Source organism: Nicotiana attenuata, unplaced genomic scaffold, assembly GCF_001879085.1.
Source record: "Nicotiana attenuata strain UT unplaced genomic scaffold, NIATTr2, whole genome shotgun sequence".
Taxonomy (NCBI): domain Eukaryota; kingdom Viridiplantae; phylum Streptophyta; class Magnoliopsida; order Solanales; family Solanaceae; genus Nicotiana; species Nicotiana attenuata.
The window spans coordinates 29496-50716 of NW_017674932.1; the positions used below are offsets into that span (position 1 = coordinate 29496).

Genomic DNA, 21221 nt, shown 5'->3' on the forward strand with positions numbered 1-21221 from the left:
CACCCCACCACACACACACACACACAAAAAAAAAAATACAAATCACCTTTTGTCTGTTCAGCCCAAGTTGGAGTCGCTTGGCAAGGAGCAGATGCAGAAAATTCTGCCTTTAATTTCTCATGAGCAAATTTTCAGGAAGCAGCATATTGTCCATGCCTCTGCGTCTTTATCTCTGTCCTTATCCAAGTATCCATGGAGCCTGTACATTTCTCCTTTTAATTCCGTTACTCTCTACACAGATAATACTTTTAAAAAATCATCTGTTTGTTGGTTTCTTATATCTAATTTGGTCGCTTTAAAATGGTTGTGCTTGAGTTAATTTGCTAACTGTTGTTATAGACAACTCATGTTTACACCTTCAACTTGTTGCAACATGAGACGTGGCTTTTCTAAACATCGCCTGAGGACCTCTACTCGTAGCTTATGTATTTAGCCTGAACTCAAGATGTTTGCTAGCTTATGTGACAGATCTTTGAATTGTCAGTTCTGCATGTCTTCTCCACATGGTTGGTTGTTCCATCAAAAGCTTGAACTATATCATCTTGCTACTTCTAGCTTATAGCCTCATTAAAAGTAACGAAATGAGATGTCATTTTCACTCTGTTGTGAGGATCCTGAATGTGAGGTTTTGCTTCCGTGCATAAATGCATGTCATTGTTTTAATAGGTATAACACTACAGAGGATCATGCTTTAATTAAATACAGCATGTTGAGAACTTTTCAGTTGTTTAAATACTGCTGTAACTATCTTGAATAGTTTTTGGATCTGCAACATGATTTTGTTCTGCAGTTCATGTGTAATTAGCAAGTATGATCTCTGAAACCACCACCAACTATAGCAAATAAAATTTGAGAGATCAGACTAATTAGGTCTTGAATTCATTCCTTCTCATTTACCTTATTCCTTCCCTTTCGTTTGATTCTTTTACACATCACTTACTTCTCTTACTACAATTATGTAGCAATTCTTCCTATAAGGTAAATTCTCCTATTGATAGGTTGAAGAAGCTGCACAACCATCTTAAAAGGCAGCCTGACGCACAATGCATCCCGCATTCACGCAGGTCCTGGGAAGGGCCGCACCCCAAGGGGTGTGATGTAGACAGCCTACCCTAATGCAAACATTAGTGGCTGCTTCCGTGGCTCGAACCCGTGACCTATAGGTCAAACAGAGAAACTTTACCGTTGCCCCAAGGTTCCCCTTACTGCACAACCATCTTAAAGTATCTGAAAACAAGAACTCATAAAACAAAGACTTATTTTTTTTAAAAAAAAAAAAAAACTGAAAACATAAGAACCTTCCACAATTTCCTGCTTCTTTTATTGGAATTCCAGTAGCCATCATAGGCTGACTGGATTGAGGAAATTTATCGGTTGAGAAGAAAGAGATGAAAAATTTGATATTAGAGGATATGCAAATATACCTCATCGACGACACTCTTAAATCTTGACATTATAGGATATGTGATGCATTACATTTGTTGTTCATGAGCTAAGTAGGTTCACTCAATATTTTACATGATTTCTTCTTTCACCGTCAGAACCAAAATAAAAAAAGTGAAATACTCCCTTCAAGATATCAACCCAAAATCTGATATCAGAAATGGGACTAATGACTGACGGTGAAGAATCAAATAAGAAGGATTTACAGTGATTATGGTGTCTCAGTTTAGCCCTTAATTCACATGCTTTCCCCTTGTTGTTGATCTGCAATAACCATAATTTTTGCCACTTTTTGCTTTATGTCCTGGATCTTCTTTTGCTGCTTTTACATTCTTATCAATCAGTTTCTTCTTCGCCTGTCTTTGTTGTTCCTTACTTGTGAACTTCCTGTTGTCTTTTTCTGCATGCTTGAATTCATGATTCCCGTAACGTTGCTCTACGCTTGTGCTTACTCCTTGTTGACTTGGACCAGATGAAGCGTCAGAAGTCATGGAGTCATCACTGCCACCACCTTCTTCAATATAATCAAGATTCTTGTATCCCTTCCTCGGAGTTCCTTCATCATCGTCGTCATCTTCACCATCACGATAAGGTGAACCGATATACATTGTCCAACCGGACTCATTACTGCTGCATTCTTCTGTTATACCTCCATTTTTTTTAGGATACTCCATTACCCTAACTGGAAAATGAAAGACACTCAAACAAAAAATAAAATGACTAACCTTCTTTACTCATTCCTCAATGCATGTTTATACCCAGATTGAATAAGATATTTGATAATTAGCTGGTGCAGCACAATAGCAAGACAGATTGGAATTGTAGGATTCTGTTCTTTCTTTCACTTATTAATACTTATCTGTCACACCTGAAATACCATCCTCTTTACTCTCAATGTCTAGCTCATAAATAGAGAAGCAGCTTCTGAAATGGAAATACAAGGAGGGTGTCCCACTCCAGAAATAGGTAAGAATGTGTTACCCCAATGTTCTTGATTAGATAGAAGAGGTCCTGTTACAGTACTCTTGGTTGTAAGAACCTTTAAATTCCTTGTCTGTTTCATCCACCAAAGATCAGCCTTTCATGTGAGATATGTGCATTGAAGCCAACTGTGTTTTGGCATCTTATATGAGGTTAAACAATATAAAAAAAGGACAGTCCGGTGCACTAAGCTCCCGCTATGCACGGGCTCCGGGGAAGGGCTGGACCACAAGGGTCAATTGTAGGCAGTCTTCACCTGCATTTTTGCAAGAGGCTGTTTCCGCGGCTCGAACTCGTGACCTACTCGTCACATAAGAGCAACTTTACCAGTTACACCAAGGCTCCCTTCGAGGTTGTAAAATATAGCTTAATGTAAAACCCCAACTTCCCCCTATATACAGTCAAGTTTTTTGGTGCTTTTGTTTTGTCCTTTGTCTGCCCTTATCTTTCACCTCATAAAGCAGGCATTTGTCTTTTGTTTTCTTTTTTTTNNGGGGGGGGGGGTTGTAAAACTGAAACTCACAGTAAACTTCCTGAAAAACTTTTGACTTTTGACAGTAGCTAATGAGTCAGCTATGTGATTATAGTTTGTTCAGTGCCCCTTTTTGACTGGGGCCTTTGATGGCAAAAAGTTATTGGAGTAATCTGTTTTTTTACACTACTCATTTCATTTGTTCATTTCTTGCTACTATATCATGATTAGTAATTTGGGTTGTTTGTTGAATAAGTCTGACCTTCCAAGAAAAGGGAGAACTTTGCTCTGATTGTTTATTTCTTGTCAATTGTCATCTTCTTGGTAGTATTCTAAAGAGTCTTCCCCACTTATATTCTTGTTTTTGGCTTATTATCTGTTGAGGCTAGACAGCAAAGGTCCCTTTGCATATTTTTCAGACTATAGTGGCTAGGGGAGCCTTGGCGTAACTGGTAAAATTGCTGCCATGTGATCGGAGGTCACGGGTTCGAGCTGTGGAAACAGTCTCTTGCAGAAATGCAGGGTAAGACTGTGTACAATAGATCCTTATAGGCCGGCCCTTCCCCGGACCTCGCACATAGCGGGAGCTTAATGCACCGGCTGCCCTTTTATATATAGTGGCTATCTTCTTTGATAGAATCTTGAATTTTTTTCTTTCTCACTTTCTTGGGCTCCATATGGGGGTCAATTGTTTGGAAGTTATAAAAAATAAGGGGACAACATTTCCTTAGCTGGGGATTTGATTCAACAGCTTGTTTGCTTTCATCATGTGTTTCAAGATTTAAATTATGGAAATCCAGGCCTCATGTGCAAGAACATTGATGCTTTTTGGATTGCAATTATATGCATGTGTTTTCATCAATATTTTTTTGTGGAAGTCATTCTTACACATCACCAAAAGTCTGTTCATAATCATTATCTTAATTCTTGGTAATTAGGCACTTTCTAAACAGCTCAAAGACAGATAATGGAATATTTATAAAGCACTTAATTATCTGGCAGTATTGAGTCATGTCTTATAATTAATATTAGAATTAAGTATAGTCATCTTTATGGCCTGTACAAATTGTTCTTTTTTAGTTGGAAATGAAGCTTTAAAATTCTATTCCTCAATGTGACAGGTGAGGTTCATGCATTTTAACCTGGCATTATTAGGTTTAATCATTCATTTATAAGATCCATTATTCTAGCTTTCATTTCACTAATAGAAATATTATTATCAGAAATGACCAACCAATGGCATGAGTCATGACAACACAAAGAGCAAAGAGCCATGGCCAGTCTGTTCTTTAAGTATATTCTCATTTAGTCTATTTCTTGATGGAAATTGAACGTGTTAAGATAAATTTAGAACATGGGTAAGTTAAATCTTCTTTTATTTTAAATTCCCTTTATTTTGTTGGGTAGAGGAGGAAGTGGTCACCATAAGTCGTTTGATTGGAGGAACTATAGTGTCAATATAAGATTCTGCATAAAATAATACACCTACTACCTTTGATTAGAGGGTTTAGAGATGGGAAAAAATCCCTGCATATGGCTTATGTAGCATTTGGTTGGTCATACAAAAAAATTCCTACATAGTTTTATGCATTTGGTTGACAGTATCACGTAATGGACGCATTAACTCACACAAGAATTTATATATATTTTTAATATAAGCTAGTGTGAGAAATAGCGCGGGAAATATATATATAGAGAGTTTTACAATCTATTTATATACAATGTTTACGTATATGTAAAGCTTTACATGAACTAATTTTAACATTTCCTCTCAAGTTGGTGCATATAAATTATATGTACCAAGCTTGTTACATATATAACTAATATGAGGATCAGTGATGGACTTGGTGAAAAAATATATGCAAGTTGATCATACGACTTCACAAACTTTGTAGTAATGTCCTCTGAGAAAATCGTCTCTCGGATGAAATGATAGTCAATCTCAGTGTGCTTAGTCTTCTCATGGAACGCTAGATTTGCTGCAATATGAAGGGCAACTTGATTATATACTCAAGTTCCATTTGACTGATTTCTCCAAATTTTAATTCTTCGAGCAATTGTTTAATGCAAACTAGCTCACATGTTGCCATAGTCATGGCTCATTATTTTGCTTTTGCGCTAGATCGAGCAACTACATTTTGTTTCTTACTTTTCCAAGAGACAAAATTACCTCCTACTAAAACACATATCCAGAACATCTATCAGAAGGTGATCATACCGAATCAACATCCAACAATATTTTCATGGTCTCGATCCTCGAATAGTAGTCCTTTACCTGGAGCTGATTTTATATACCGTAGAATGCGAAGAACTGCATCTCAATAATTATCTTAGGGAGAGTCCTTAAAGGCTTAAACTGAATTACAATATTCACGGGAAATAAAATATCAGGTCTAGTCATTGTGAGGTAATTCAATTTGCCAACCAGCCACCTACATCTTGTAAGATCACTAAAAGGCTCCCCTACTCTGGCAGAAGCTTAGCACTCAATTCCATAAGAGTGTCAACAGGTTTGCAGCTCATCATTTTTGTCTCCTCAAGAATGTCTAAAGCATATTTCCTTTGTGAAATAACAATACCCCAGCGAGCTCAATAACTAGAAAGTACTTCAATCTGCCTAGATCCTTAGTTTGGAAGTGCTGAAAGAAATGCTTCTTCAGATCAGTAATACCCTCCTAATCAATGCCAGTAATAACAATTTCATCAACAAAAAACAACCAGATAAACACAGATTAGGAGCAGAATGCCGATAAAACACAGAGTGATCAGCTTCACTATGAGTCATGTTGAACTCCTGAACAATTATACTGAACATACTAAAACTAGGCTCGAGGAGGTTATTTCAAACCATAGAGTGACTTGCGCAATCGACATACAAGACCACTAGACACCCCCTGAGCAGCAAAACCAGGCGGTTGCTCCATAAACTTCATCCTCAAGATCACCATGAAAAAATGTATTGTTAATGTCCAATTGAGAAAGAAGCCAATGACGAACAACAATCATTGACAGAAAAAGGTGAATAGATGTTACTTTAGCTACAGGAGAGAAAGTGTCATTATAATCAAGCCCAAATATCTGAGTATACCCTTATGCAACCAGAAAAGCCTTAAGCCGATCAACCTAGCCACCCGGGCCGACTTTGACTGTATACACCCAACAACAACAAACAGTAGACTTACCTGAAGGAAGAGAAACAAGCTCCCAAGTACCACCCACATGTAAAGCTGACATCTCGTCAATCATAACACGTCGCCATCCTGGATTAGATAGTGCCTCGCCTATAGACTTAGGGATGGAAACAGTGGACAAAGATGATACAAAAACATAATGGGGTGATGACAAATGATGATAACTTAAACCAACATAATGTGGATTAGGATTAAATGTGGATCGTACACTTTTTTGTGGCGATATTGATTTTTGTACAACACTAATGGAAAGTGATTTATGGCACAGCCTCTGAAGTTGCCGAAAATTGCACGATTACGAGGTTTTTCTTCCCGGATGTCGTTTGAATAATGTACAACGATAATTTTCTCACTAAAGCTCTGATACCATGTAAGAAATAACATGGAAAAAATATATTATCGAGATATTAAGTGTCTATAAAGACCTATTTATATATAATATTTACATATACCTAAAGCTTTCTCAATCAATGTGGGAACATAAACTAACTCTAACAGATAAAATGTGAAACAAGAACATATGTATAGCTATTTTACAAGAAATTCTCTTAAATTAGGTAATCTCTTCATAATACTATAATTATCCACCGGACAACAATTTCTACAATATTAATCACCATATAATTATCTTTTCAGTATTATTTACCTTATAAACACCCTTGTATAACTAGCTTGTTCAAACGACCACTAACAGTTTGCTTAGTTTGAAGGATATAGAAATTTAATCTCTGTATAAAGCTTCATTTTGATTATACAATGTTTGGTTTCAAGTAAAAACCCTTTCATTACTAACATAATCTTAACGCAAATAATACAACTTTATGTGGATTTAACTTAATTGAGAATTCATGAGTTATACAAAATGTGGAACAAGAAAACCCTTGACATAATCTCATCACCTTCTCTTAGTTTTATGAGTTCATGTGATTTTACCTCTTAGACTCCTGTGCTAACTCATGCCTAACACTTAAATACAAAAATACAAAAAAAAAAAAAGAAGTCATAAAATTAATGTACATTACCTCCATAAAGTTTGGAAAATAATTTAACTATCACGATCCAAAATTCAACTAGTCGTGATGGCACCTAACCCAACCCGCTAGGTAAGCCAATTTAACAACTAACGAGTTCCAATAAAATTAATAAAACAATTAAATAGAAGGGATTATCTGAATCTTATACATTCCCTAAGGACTGGAGTACAAATCATGAGCTTCTAGGAATAGAAATTACAAAGCGGGTATGAAATAAATACATCATGTGTCGGAAAAGTACATAAACAGAGTTTTATGAATCTAAAGCTACCATGAACAAGAGGCAGCTACAACCGGAACGTAGTACGTCTTCAAGTCCAACTCCCGTCGAACACAACAACATCATCAGTCAATATCTGCACGCAAGGTGCAGAAGTGCAGTATGAGTACAACCGACCCCATGTACTCAATAAGTAACAAACTTAACCTTAGGTGAAAGTAGTGACGAGCTGGAATAAAGGTTGGGTCCAACACCAATAGCCAACAACGGTTCATAACAACATAAAGCAAATAATAAAAGAAGTAACTTAGAGATAAAATGCTCAGCTTTTTTATAGTTTTCCGAAAATAGTTCTGCTTTTCAAGTATATTAGTGAAAATCCAACTCCTTTACCGAAATCATCGAAAATACGAGTAAGTTTGAAAACTGTGAGTTTTTCCAAAATCCTTTCAACAATAAATATGATGTTTCATTTTCAAATGGCATGAGGAAAATACATCTCTATGCCTGTATGTCATGTGCATGTCAAATGCGATGCGACTCAGTGATAAAACCATATGCATACTCTCAGAGTATCAATTCACTCAGTCATCCCAGTTACTCAGTCCTCACAGCCACTCAATCCTCACAGTCACTCAACCCTCCCAATCACTCAGCACTCGGCACTCGTACTCAGTAGGTACCTGCTCTCACTGGAGGTGTGTACAGACTCCGGAGGGGCTCCTTCAGCCCAAACGCTATAACAAGCCAATCATGGCATAAATCAGTAAAGACCGTTGCGGCGTGCAGCCGATCCCATACAATATAATCAATATAACATATTGCGGCGTGCAGCCCGATCCTATAATATCACTCTCACTCAGGCCCTCGGCCTCACTTAGTCATCAATCTCTCCGGTCTCTCTCTCACGGCTCACAATGTCATGAAACTAGCCCAAAAATAACGATATGATGTATCAATAAATAACAACAGAGACTGAAATATGATGTGTAATGAAGGAATATGATTGAGTACGAAATATCAATTAAATCAATAAGTCAACAGCAAGAAACGACCACTATAGGTCCCAACAGTACCAGCATATAGCTTAAACATGATCTCTAGCATGATTGATAGCTCAATTACTTTAGTACGTAGAGATTTCATGGTTACAGATAAGATCGGGTAATTACACTATACCACCGAAATAATGGAGTCACAAATCACATGGTGCACGCCACATGCCCGTCACCTAGCATGTGCGTCACCTCAACACCAATCACATAACACGACGGGGTTTCATACCCTCAACATCAAGTTTAGAAGAGTTACTTACCTCGAACAAGCAAATTCCAATACCGAGCAAGCGAAGCGGTTCTCCAAGAATGTCATCCCGCGCGTACCGACCTCCGAACGGCTCGAAACTAGCCAAAAGCAACTCAAATACATCAAATAAAGCCCAAGGGAACAATTCCAAATGATAAAGGTTGAATCCTTAAAACCCAAAATCCGGCCAAAAGTCACACCCGGGCCCGCGCCTCGGAACCTGACAAAACTTACAAAATCCGACAACCCATTAAATTACGAGTCCAACCATACTAGTTTCACTCAAATCCGACTCCAAATCGATGCTCAAAATTCAAAAACTCACAATATGAAACTTTAGGCAAAACCCCCTAATTTCTCTTTAAAATTCTTCAACCAATTACCAAAAATAAAGATAGATTCATGAAATGTAATCAAAACCGAGAGTAGAACACTTACCCCAATCCTTGTGATGAAAATTTCTCCAAAAATCGCCATATTCCGCAGTCCATAGCTCAATATGTGATAAAATGGCCAACCCTCGAACTTACAGCATTCTGCCAGCGATTCTCGCTTTTGCGGACACATGAGCCGCTTCTGCGACGCGAGCTCCGCTTCTGCGGACTCCACTAGCCAGCTGACCCCTCGCACCTGCAGATCTCCATCCGCGTTTGCGCAGCCGCAGGTGCGAAGCCAAATACGCTTCTGCGCTAAATCTCGCTCCTGCGTCCAAGATCTTCGCTTTGACGGGGCCGCAGATGCGCCCCTATTCCCGCTTCTGCGATCTATTCCAGCCAAGCCTTCCTTCGCTTTTGCGACCAACTGTCCGCATCTGCGGACTCGCATCTTTGTCCATTCTTCCGCAGATGCGGGAACACCAGAACCAGCAGCCTTCAGCAATGTACTATGAAACGGAAATGATCCGAACCTCGTCCAAAACTCACTCGAGCCACTCGGGACCCCGTCCAAATATACCAACAAGTCCCATAACATAATACAGACCTACTCGAGGCCTCAAATCACGCATAACAACATCGAAACGAGAGATCGTACCTTAAAGCGAACTTAATGAACTTTGAACTTTTCAACATCCACAACTCGTGCCGAAACATAGCAAAATAACCCGGAATGAACCCAAATTTTTGCATACAAGTCCCAAATGACATAAAGAAGCTATATTAATTCGCGGAACCATAATCCGAATCTGATATCAAAAAGTCCACTCCCGGTCAAACTTTCAAAAAAATCCAACTTTCGCCATTTCAAGCCAAATTCAACTACGGACCTCCAAATCACAATCCGGACACGCTCCTAAGTCCAAACTCACCCAACGGAGCTAACGGGACCATCAAAATTCCAATCCGAGGTCAAATACTAAAAAGTCAAACTTGGTCAACTGTTCCAATTTAAAGCTTCCTAGTTGAGAATCATTCTTCCAAATCAATTCCGAATAACCTGAAAACCAAAACCGACGATTCACACAAGTCATAATACATCATACTGAGCTACTCGTGCCCCAAACTATCGAGCGAAGCCGGTAGGGTCGTTTCATTAATGGAATAACCATTTAGATGACGAGAGATTATTCATTATGCACTAGTATCAAAATATTAACTGATCTTTCGTTCAACACCTTGTCATTATAGTATTATTATGATTTAATCTAGCCCTCTTAAGAAAGCTTCAAAACCAAAGTAGAGAATAAGGTTTTCTTCACGAATCAAACTGAATCAAATATATGAGTTTTAATCGCATTGGACTCTTAAAGTAAATCTAACTTGAAAAGTTTCTAATTGAGTAAATTAAACAGCTCGTGATCATGTGTTATATATAGCATGAGCTAGCCAATTTTCGAATTGGTAATTGAAAAATAGCCAACGTTTATAAATTTATTGAAAAATAGCCATTATTTTAGCTGGAACACGGAAAGTTCCGGCATAATATGCTGGATTTGGAGCTCCTGTGTATAAACTCCAGCACATTATTAAATTCTAACAAATTATGTTGGAATCTCATATGTAAAAAATTCGAACTCCGGCATATTATGCTATGATATTTCCGGATTTTTAAGGGTGTTTTTGTTCAGATTTTATCTTTACATGAAAAAGTGGCTAAATTTCGATTACTTTTGAAACTGTGGCTATTTTTCAATTGCCAGTTATAAATAGGCTATTTCTGATTTATTTTTTTCCCAAAATAATTTGGGCTTATAATTAAGTCATTATATTGATTTGATTGAACAATTGGATATAAGCTTAAGCATGACATGTTATGCAAGGACCTAATAGCTCCAATTATTAAATCTCTTTTCTCCATTTGGACAAGTCTAATTTGCTTGTTCCATCAAAAGCTGTCATTCAAAGGAAGGATATATAGAGAGCAAAATCCAGTCCATGTTTGCTTTCTTAGGGAAAAACAAATCTACTCCTGAATATATAAATCAATTATTTAGGCAAATTAATTAATATTATTGATCATATATAGTTGTCCTTGTCCATGTTAATCTTAACATGTAATGTTGCTATTTAATTTGTAAGCCTAAAACCTAATTATCTTAACTAAATCATGATTGTTTTTGTTCCACGTCTTTATAATCATCAACAACTCCTCTGATGATAACGTATATCTACCAATAATATCCAAGCATCAATTATGCATTAATAATTTCTCCAAAATTAATGATTTGTAATCTCAACATATAGTGTTGCGATTTCATAATTAGCCTAATACCTAATTATCTATACAGCTAATAATACATGAATTATTTTTATTTCACACGTCTTTATGATCATGCAACTGCTCCTCTGATGACAACACATATCCAACTATATTATCTAAGAATACTATATCCATAAGAATTTCTTCAAGTTAGTAATATGTAAAATACATTTTTTTGCTAGCCATATGTTGATCGGTCCATACAAAAATTGTTGCACTTCTTTTGCTCCATATATTTCCTTAAATTTCCCCCTCCTTTATTACTACTACAAATTTTACAAATGCATAAAATTATTTATTGCCATAATGTACAAAGTTATGGTTTCATATGGCTTGGCTTTAGTACGACGATTTTAGAAGTTTCTTCGATTAGTCAAAAGTACGAGGTTTGGATTAGTAATTTCTTTTTACTTTGAATTAGGACTAAGGTTTTGAATTCATCTTGATGAATTTAACAGATTTACTTTTTTTTTTTTTTTAAATGGACTTAAATGGGCTGGTAAACTAATTAATTATTCTTTTTCTTTATACAAATTTAACAGATTAGCCACTATCTCAAACATGGGAGAAGGGAGTGTTGGAAATGAGCATGGGCCAAGTCGGGAAGGCCTAAATAGTAAAGATTGCTTTACCTGAAAGTTAGGGCGATGTGCACAAATAGCCACTAAGAGCACCTGTCTTTACTTTAAAGCCAGTGTTTTAAATGTCTTTAGTCTTTAGCCACTGGTTTAATAAACTTTTACCTGACTGAACGAAAATACCCTTCTGCTACAACTTATACCTACACTTTTATTAACGATCACCCAGCAGCAGTAACTAACTTCAGCAGCAGCTTCTCTTCCGATTTGAGACTGTGATCGCTATGGAATTGCAGAAGCATCCCTTCCGATTTGAAACTGTAGAATTCAACTTTCTCGACCAAAAATCGACATAAATTTACAGTAAGTTATGCTTTTGTGTGTTTCTATTGATTTTTATTTCGTTACTACGAATTTGATGCTAGGAATTTGTTTTTTTTTTTGAATTTCTGGATTGATAAGTTTAAGGACATCGCGTCCTTTGATTATTTTATAAAAATTGAGCACAAAATGTTAAGGATTTGGTGCCATGATCGTTGTTACTAATATTAAGGACATAGTGTCCTGATTTTGCAAATTGAATTGAAAAAGTTAAGGACACAATGTCCTTAACTTTTTTTGCTGTTCTTCAGAATATTAAGCACATACTGTCATAGTTTTTCAAATTGTTTTGAAAAAGTTAAGGACACTTGGTCCTGAAGTTTAAGTTTGAAGTTGAAAAGTTAAGGACACTTGGTCCTGAACTTTGACTTACATGTTCAAAAGTTAAGGACAGGCAGTCCTTAACTTCAAGTTTCAAGTTGAAAAGTTAAGGACACTAGGTCCTGAAGTTTGAGTTTTAAGTTGAAAAGTTAAGGACACTTGGTCCTGAACTTTGACTTACATGTTCAAAAGTTAAGGACAGACAGTCCTTAACTTCAAGTTTGAAGTTGAAAAGTTAAGGACACCTGGTCCTGAAGTTTGAAAGGCAGTCCTTAACGTCAAGTTTCAAGTTGAAATGTTAAGGACACTTGGTCCTGAAGTTTGAGTTTCAAGTTGAAAAGTTAAGGACAGGCAATCCTTAACTTCAAGTTTCAAATTGAAAAGTTAAGGACACTTGGTCCTGAAGTTTGAGTTTCAAGTTGAAAAGTTAAGGACACTTGGTCCTGAACTTTGAATTACAAGTTCAAAAGTTAAGGACACCTGGTCCTTAACTTTGATTTCCATGTTACAAAGTTAAGGACAGTTGGTCCTTAACTTTGAACACCAAGTTCAAAAGTTAAGGACACTTGAATTTACAGTACCTATTCTTAATTATACAAGGATTGCTCTATAAAATATGTCCTGAGTTTCCCATTCTCTTGACTTGCAGGATGGAAACAATATGCATTATAGTTGCTTTTAATGGTAGATGGACTGAAGACTATAAGTATCTTGATCATCAAACAAAGCTTGTTCTAGTACCCGAGGCAATTCAGTTTCAAGATTTCATTAAACAGATCTTTGAAGTTATTGAATTGGATGGAGACAAGTTTGAAGCAGTGATATGGTATGATATCAACCTTGGAACAAGCAAGGGAATGCTTGTATCCAAATATTTAGATCTTCACACATGTATTGAGTTACTAAAAAGTCATTCACTCTTTAAGGGCTGTCGTTTCATTGTTGATATTTCGGAAAGAGTTTGTGGATAATTAAGTGCCTTTGAACATGTCAACAGAGAAACTCAACATGACAATTAAAACAAATGCCAACAGATAATGGAAATAGATATGGTTGAAGCTCAACCAATAACTGAAGAGGCGCTTCAAATATCTGATTCTATTCAAGTAGAAGGACAAAGCATTATAGAGATTGACAACGAACAAGCTTTGGGTATTCAAGTCTTAGAGAGTTGTCACGACCCAATTTCCATACCCGGTCGTGATGGCGCCTCTCGTGAAGACAAGGACAACCAACTAACCCAAATCGTCTCTTTAATATTTATTAAACATAAACGAATAGGTGAATATAGCTTAACGACAATAATAACCGGTATGTACAACCCAACACAACCCGACCGGGGTGTCACAAGTCACGAGCATCTAAAGAAACCTGAACACAACTACAGGGCCAATAATAATATATAAAGAAAAATTCTGGAAAATCAAAAGACAACATCCGGTGCCGCGAACGCTGGCGGTCACCTTGCTCAGCTACTATAGCCCTACCTTCAATCAGCTAATAATCCCGCTACCGGGTGAACAATACCTGCAACTGCACGCGAGGTGCAGGGAGTAAAGTGAGTACTTCCAACTCAGTGAGTAATAAAAGTAAATAATAACTGAGCAGCAAGAAATCACGTAAAGCAACCAACATGCTGTATAGAAGCCGGGTATAATTTTTTGAGAAAACAGTGAAATCTGTGAGATCTTTAGAAATATTTTGGCTCAGTTCAAATCTCCTTTGAAAATGATCTTTTCAATAATTACGAAAACGATTTCAAAACAGTTGGTGCTGATAGCACAGAAAAAAATCCGCCCTCGGGCATAAATACCATAGTATAACAGGTAAAAAGGGCAAATAAATATGCAAGATGAGCACATAAAAGTACGCCCCTCGGGCACCTCTCAAAACAGTACCAGCCCCTTGGGCTCAATATTAATCACACAGTACAACATCAGATAAACAGTAGAATCCAGTGAAGTATAGTAAGAAAATCTTTTGAAACAGTTAAAAATCAATCATACTCAACCAGTAAGTCAGCCATTGTTACCTGACCGGTCAGCCATTGTTACCTGACCAAACGCGTATTCAGTGCCATTGTTACCACTGGTCAGTCATTGTTACCTGACTGGTCAGTCATTGTTACCTGACCAAACGCGTATAACAGTGTCATTGTTACCACTGTTCAATATTTAATCACTCTAGATGGGTACCCGCGCTCACTGTGGGTGTGCAGACTCCGGAGGGGCTCCTACAGCCCAAGCGCTATCAACAAGGCCTGAAAGCCTGAACAATATCAACATGAGGCCTGAAAGCCTTCTCACAGCACACTCGAGGCCTGAAAGCCTCCTCACAATACACTCGAGGCCCGAAAGCCTCCTCACAATACACTCGAGGCCTGAAAGCATCCTCACATCACTCAGCGTATCCTCACATGTGGCCCTCGGCCTCAATCAGTCCAAAAATAATCATAAGCCCCTCGGGCATCAGTAAAGAAACAATAATGCTCAGCTCAAACAGTAGTTCAAATATCAGTTAAAACTCGAGGTTGAGTAAAAATATAGCTGAGTTCATGAAACAGTGTAATGACAATGGACTGAGTTCAAATAATATTTCAAATAGTGAGGAAAACAGTGATGATAGCTCATAGGGAGTTCAAACAGTCGGCAATAAGCCCCAAATATGGCAATAAGCCCAAGTCCTAGTGAAAAACAACAAGTCATAGCGAAATACGCGGTAAAATCAACAACCGGGACGGACCAAGTCACAATCCCCAACGGTGCTCTACCCCACGCTCTCTATCTAGCGTGCAAGTCACCTCAATATAGCACTATGGGTGCAAATCCAGGGTTTCAAAACCGCAGGATATTATTTACAATCATTACTCACCTCGAACCGGTGAAATCTCAAACCCGCGATGCCTTTGCCCCTCAAATCGGCCTCCACGCGCGCCGAATCTAACAAAAATCAAAGCGAATACATCACAATATGCTAAGGAAACATAACCCAATCGAAAAGACTCGAAAAATATCGAAAATCACGAAGTTGGCAAAACCCGAGCCCCGGGCCCACTTCTCGAAAAATTACAAAATTCACATCACCGGATTCCTTATCTCCTCACGAGTTCATACATACTAAGAACATCAAAATCCATCCACAATTGACCCTTCAAATCCCAATTTAAAAATTTGAAAATTCCAAGCCTTATTCCTCCATTTTAGCAAAAATTCAATGATTTCCTTGATGGATTTCACAATAAAAACGAGTTTTGAGTCCAAGAAACTTACCTCCAAACGTTCCCCCTTGAATCCCTCGTTAATCTCCTTCAAGAATCTCCAAAAACGAGCAATTATGGTGTAAAATGACCCAAAATCGCGACTGACGTGTTTTAAAACATTCTGCCCAGGTATTTACTCTTCGCGATTGCGGAAATGCTTCGCGATCGCGGAGAACAATTTTTCCAGCCCAAAATTTACTCTTCGCGATCGCGGACAACGCTTCGCGATCGCGATGAACAATTCCCAGCTCTTCCGGACAGCCTCTAGTATAGTGGTCATAACTTTTTGCACACAACTCCAAATTACGAATGGTTTGATGTTCTGAAAACTAGACACATAGGGATATAATTTCATATGTTTCTCATTTCTTGACTCCTTATACATTGTGAGATATAAGCTTCCAAAGTCATCCCTGTGTATTAGAGACCTTCCCGGGCAGCCTATAGTGTAACCACCATAACTTTTTGTACACAACTTTAAATTCCAATTAATTTAAATTTCTGAAAACTAGACACAATGGGCTACAATTTTCATTTTTGGATCATCTCCAAATTCCTTATAGATTGTGAGATATAATCTTCCGTAGTGGGATCAACGCAACAGAATATTTCTTCTCCGCGATCGCGAAATGCTTCACGCGATCGCGAAATGCTTCACGCGATCGCGATTCATTGGCACGTTTCTCACATTTTACTCACCGCGATCGCGACCAATTCGATCGCATAGAACAGTGCTGTAGCCAAAAACCAGCAGTTAAAAATGGCCTAGAAATGGTCTGAAACCACCCCGAAACTCACCCGAGGCCCCCGGGACCTCAACCAAAAGCACGGACATATCCCATAACATCATTCAAACTTGTTCCAATCATCAAAACACATCAAACAACGCTAAAACTATCAAATCACATCGGATTCAAGCCTAAGTTCTTCAAAAACTTCCGAAATGCACTTTCGATCAAAAAGTCTATCAAACCTCATCCGAATGATCTGAAACTTTGCACGCACATCCCAAATGACAAAACGGAACTACTGCAACTCTCAGAATTCCATTCCGACCCCTATATCAAAATCTCGCCTATCAATCGGAATTCGCCAAAATACTAACTTCGCCAATTCAAGCCTAATTCTACACCGGACCTCCAAAATAAATTCCGATCACGCTCCCAAGTCACAAATCATCTCCCGAAAGTCAACGTCCGGTTGACTTTTCCAACTTAAGCCTTCTTAAAAGAGACTAAGTGTCTCATTTCTTATCAAAACCAATCTGAATCAACTCTAACTCACCACATACCGGTAATGAAACATGAAGAAGTAATAAATAGGAAAAAGGGGCAGTAATACCTGATACGACGGGTCGGGTCGTCACATCCTCCCCAACTTAAACCAACGCTCTTCCTCGAGCGTACCCAGAGTTGTCCTAGAAGCTAACCAACAGCTGAATAACTTTACCAAGCATATACCCGTGGTGATCCCTCGTCACCCTATCTCGCATAGGTCCGATAACACAATATAGCTGAAATTTCACAGTCCATCTAAACCATAAACCGTAGAACCACCTTGCACTTTCCGAAATCATACACAAGATCAGGACCTCACATCTATACTCAGAATAAACCCGAACCAGCTGTAATAACCCATACCTGCAACCTCAGGTGAGATCATATGATATACCACATGGTCGAAACACTCAAAACGGTAGCCTCTATTCACAGCACTTGCCTACAATAACCAAATACCGGTAGAAAACCTCTTATCAACTAAGGTCTTATTGCAACACTCTCATATAATGCCAACGATAAATGAAACATGCTATAAATCGTAACCATTTCTCATATCAACCATTCATGAAGCTGCTTCCCCTTTTACTAATACCACAACAGATTTTCGGGCTGAATCTCGATATTATCCTTCTAACAAGCTGAAATCAAATCTGTCCGTATTCATTAATGACTCCAACGATCACCTCGAATCCAACACACCACTCTGGTGACACGACACCTCAATGCAGGCCTAAGCCACAACTTGCATAATACACGCACCAATGAGGAACGGTCTGAACATACCCAAATCAGGACAAATGACTCAAACGAAAGAGTTGTACCTCAAGCTCATCAACACCATTACAACCCAAGGCTGAGACCCCGTCTCACCTCATAGAAATAGAATGCCTGAATCTACCTCGAAGGGTCCTAACTCCACGTAGCCTCGCTACAATGCGCGATCATATCCAAACACCGTTACACATGAAGCACCTCAAGTCACTATGATCAAAATTGACAGCCACGCACATTTGATGTCTGTAACCAAAGCAATTCATTACATCCACGGTGAAACCAATAACATATGACACACAACCCGATAGGCCATAACCAATACTCCATTTGCTGAGCAACACTCAATCACTCTTCCCGCTCGACTTCCTCTATGAATCCCAAATAGGACCGCACCACATGTGCCTATAGCCAACAAGTCATGACATCCCACAGCACAGAAAGCAACTCATAGATCTTCCCAGATCCCTAAACAAGCTCAATAACGATAGATCCAACCTATCCCTCAACAATACAACTCGGGACTAACCAAGCTAACTCAAGCTAAATATGTAGCCACATTGGCCTGCCAACGAGCTCATTATCAAGAAGCCTGAAGCTGCTCCTTCCACTACTATAACTCCTGTCGGAGCCGTACAATACGGTGCCCGGCACCAAATCAACATCGAAATCCACAACCTCGCCCGGAAACATGCCCGGCCACTAGGAACGCATCCAAAAAGGTCACTCAACACCGGAACTGAATCAATGGTAGAAACCTCTGCACTGACATCCGTCGCGAAGGCCCTATTAAGGAAAGCAATCCTTCACAGCCGTCCGCTGAATCTTTTGAAATATATACCACTCTGCAAGAACATAATCCAATGCACCTTGCTGCTCAACCCGTGGCATTTCCGGCCTAGCCCGTAGCACAATAGTCTAGAATAACCCAACACTGAGACAACCAGCCTACAATCCAATATCATATCCAAAATTTGGCATACCAAGTAAAGAAAGATCCACTCGGACCTCTAATTCCCATTAACCGCTAGACGGTGCCGATACACACGATTTACAACAACTGCGTAGCTTGAACACGAGAACTCCTAGTCTCCAACTCCATATAGCACCCAAATCACTGTACCTGATCCCAAATTGCGCCGTACGAATACATATCACACCTCAAGTACCCAATCGTCCCACAAAAGGTATTCTAAAGTTCCCTGTGCCATCAAACAACCTCAGATATCAACAGTCGATCCCAAATGCCGCAACACTTACCGAATTATTATCAGTTTACATCACATTGCCCTTTTACTGGAATATATACCCTCGTCGACTTACTATGGTTGGCAATACCATTTCCTCAACCATTTGAAGATCGATTCTTTAATCACCTGTAGCTGCCTGTGCTGCTTAAGAATTTAATGACTTTCCATTATGAACGGAACCGTAACCTTACACACACAAATTCCAATACTCCACCACATATAACATGTACCATACCACACTAGTATAACATGAGAACTCCATCTCCCTTCCTAACCACAAACATCTACGTACTCCACTAGTCAAGAACTGCCATTGATCCCATCGAAGAAAAATCATTACACATTCCATGTCTCTCATATTCGTAGAAAATGCACTTCTTCAACCATGGTAGAGATCAACAAGAACTCTCTCAATTCCGTTTGCATAAATTAAACTGCCAGGAAGGAATCCTTCTACCCGAACCAAGCTAAGCAAGCTATCAGAACTCAAGAGCCTTGCTGCACAACACCGGTAAAAGCTCATTACCTCGAACACATACGAAGAATTAATCATGTCTTTACCATACCGATTCGGTCTACTATCAAGCTATTCCACCTATCTAATTCCCTTTTTTATTCATCATCCACTTGATATTTCTTCCTTGTTGTAGCATCACAATGCCTCAATCCAGGCTTACCACACGAGACTCGCACATAAGACCACACTGTCTAAGACCCATAGGCCACTGAATACTCTCTCAATTGTTTCCCAGAAATACCACATTCCAGAATACTTCACTCTGAGAACTTTCTGCGATCTAAATTCGCTTCCTTTACTTTCCAGGTATCGACACATAGGATCCCATGATCAACATAAAAATACCACAAGTCTTGACATTTTCTATTGAAAACACTGTCTTTAGTCACATACACCACCTTAAAACACTTGGTGCTACATGTAGATTCTTGAACACATTAAAACCATTCTCGAGAGTCATTCTCTCTTATTCATCTGCAAATTACCTGATTTAACGAACAGAACCACTCGTGCTTTATTGACACTCCGATACCGTAAAATGAGACCCTCATCCCAATACAACCAAGCAACTTCCTACTCTATGCACCGAGCATTCTTTACCAACAACAACTCTAGACATTCCGAAATTCTCATACCCTATGGAAAATATTATAACCTTTGTCGAAATTTTTCTTCACTCGCCCATCCTCGGCTCAATTTCTGCAACTAGAACCGATTCGCTAGCATACCTCGAGACGTAACCAACATAGCACATAACCGTGCAATCAACTAATCAACAGCAACCTCCCCAACTTTTCTCGAAGCCATATATCAAGACACACTTAACAACTCATAACACTTTTTACTCTAATGATGCCACAATGTCATAGTGAGATTGAACTCAAATCATCTACAAGTTTGTGAAAACACAGGTCATCTAGTACTGAAATCCTCTACAACCCTCGCATTTATCCCCACATCAACTGAGTCCACTCTCTTAAGTGACCCGAATTTTTAAATTTCAACACATACCCTTTAATTACACATGAGATCTTCTAACATACACGTAAGGACCATACCACTCAAGAACACTCCGCAGGAGATGACCCCTGCTTCGCCTCAATTTAGTACTTCAGCATACCTTTCCCAATCATATTCGTCACTCAGTTATTAGTCCTCCTGAGTCCGAACTCATACCGCCGCAAGCAATGCACTTCACTTCCCAACTAGGAGGTACGACAATGTTCTTCACGCGCCCATAATTCGGGCTACACATCAATCCACAATAGGAGTCGAATCACTTAACAGTTCATCTATTATCCTGTAAACTTCTTCGTCACTACCAAGTCATATAATTACATCTCACAGTACTAACATACTCATCACATGAATACCAAACCGCCATTCCGGCTAATAGGGCAATACTGAACATATAAGTTCAAAACACTTGCTCACACAATCAGCACCTCGGTGCTCAAGCTATAGGCAAGGATCCGGCCTCAAGTCCTCCAGACTGGCCAAACATACTCACGAAGATTACAT

General features: G+C 38.7%; 1 protein-coding gene and 1 long non-coding RNA gene across 4 annotated transcripts; one reads left to right on the top strand and one right to left on the bottom strand.

Annotated features, from left to right (window-relative positions):
• Positions 1 to 1374: 1374 nt before the first annotated feature.
• LOC109219473 lies at positions 1375 to 2876 on the bottom strand. 2 transcript variants are annotated; one of them, XM_019383934.1, is made up of 2 exons: positions 2169 to 2876; positions 1375 to 2083 (listed from the first exon to the last, which is right to left on the bottom strand). In XM_019383934.1, exons 1-2 carry the CDS (start codon positions 2179 to 2181, stop codon positions 1677 to 1679), a joined length of 420 nt encoding a protein of 139 aa, XP_019239479.1. In that variant the 5' UTR covers positions 2182 to 2876; the 3' UTR covers positions 1375 to 1676. The 2 variants fall into 2 exon arrangements, with proteins under 2 accessions (XP_019239479.1, XP_019239478.1); XM_019383933.1 differs by having other exon boundaries at positions 1375 to 2311; positions 2425 to 2874.
• Positions 2877 to 11421: 8545 nt separating this feature from the next.
• On the top strand, positions 11422 to 13720 carry LOC109219469. 2 transcript variants are annotated; one of them, XR_002066948.1, is made up of 3 exons: positions 11422 to 11729; positions 11886 to 12284; positions 13273 to 13720. It is a non-coding gene; the product is annotated as an uncharacterized LOC109219469 (long non-coding RNA). The 2 variants fall into 2 exon arrangements; XR_002066947.1 differs by having other exon boundaries at positions 11422 to 11722.
• The last annotated feature ends 7501 nt before the right edge of the window (positions 13721 to 21221 follow it).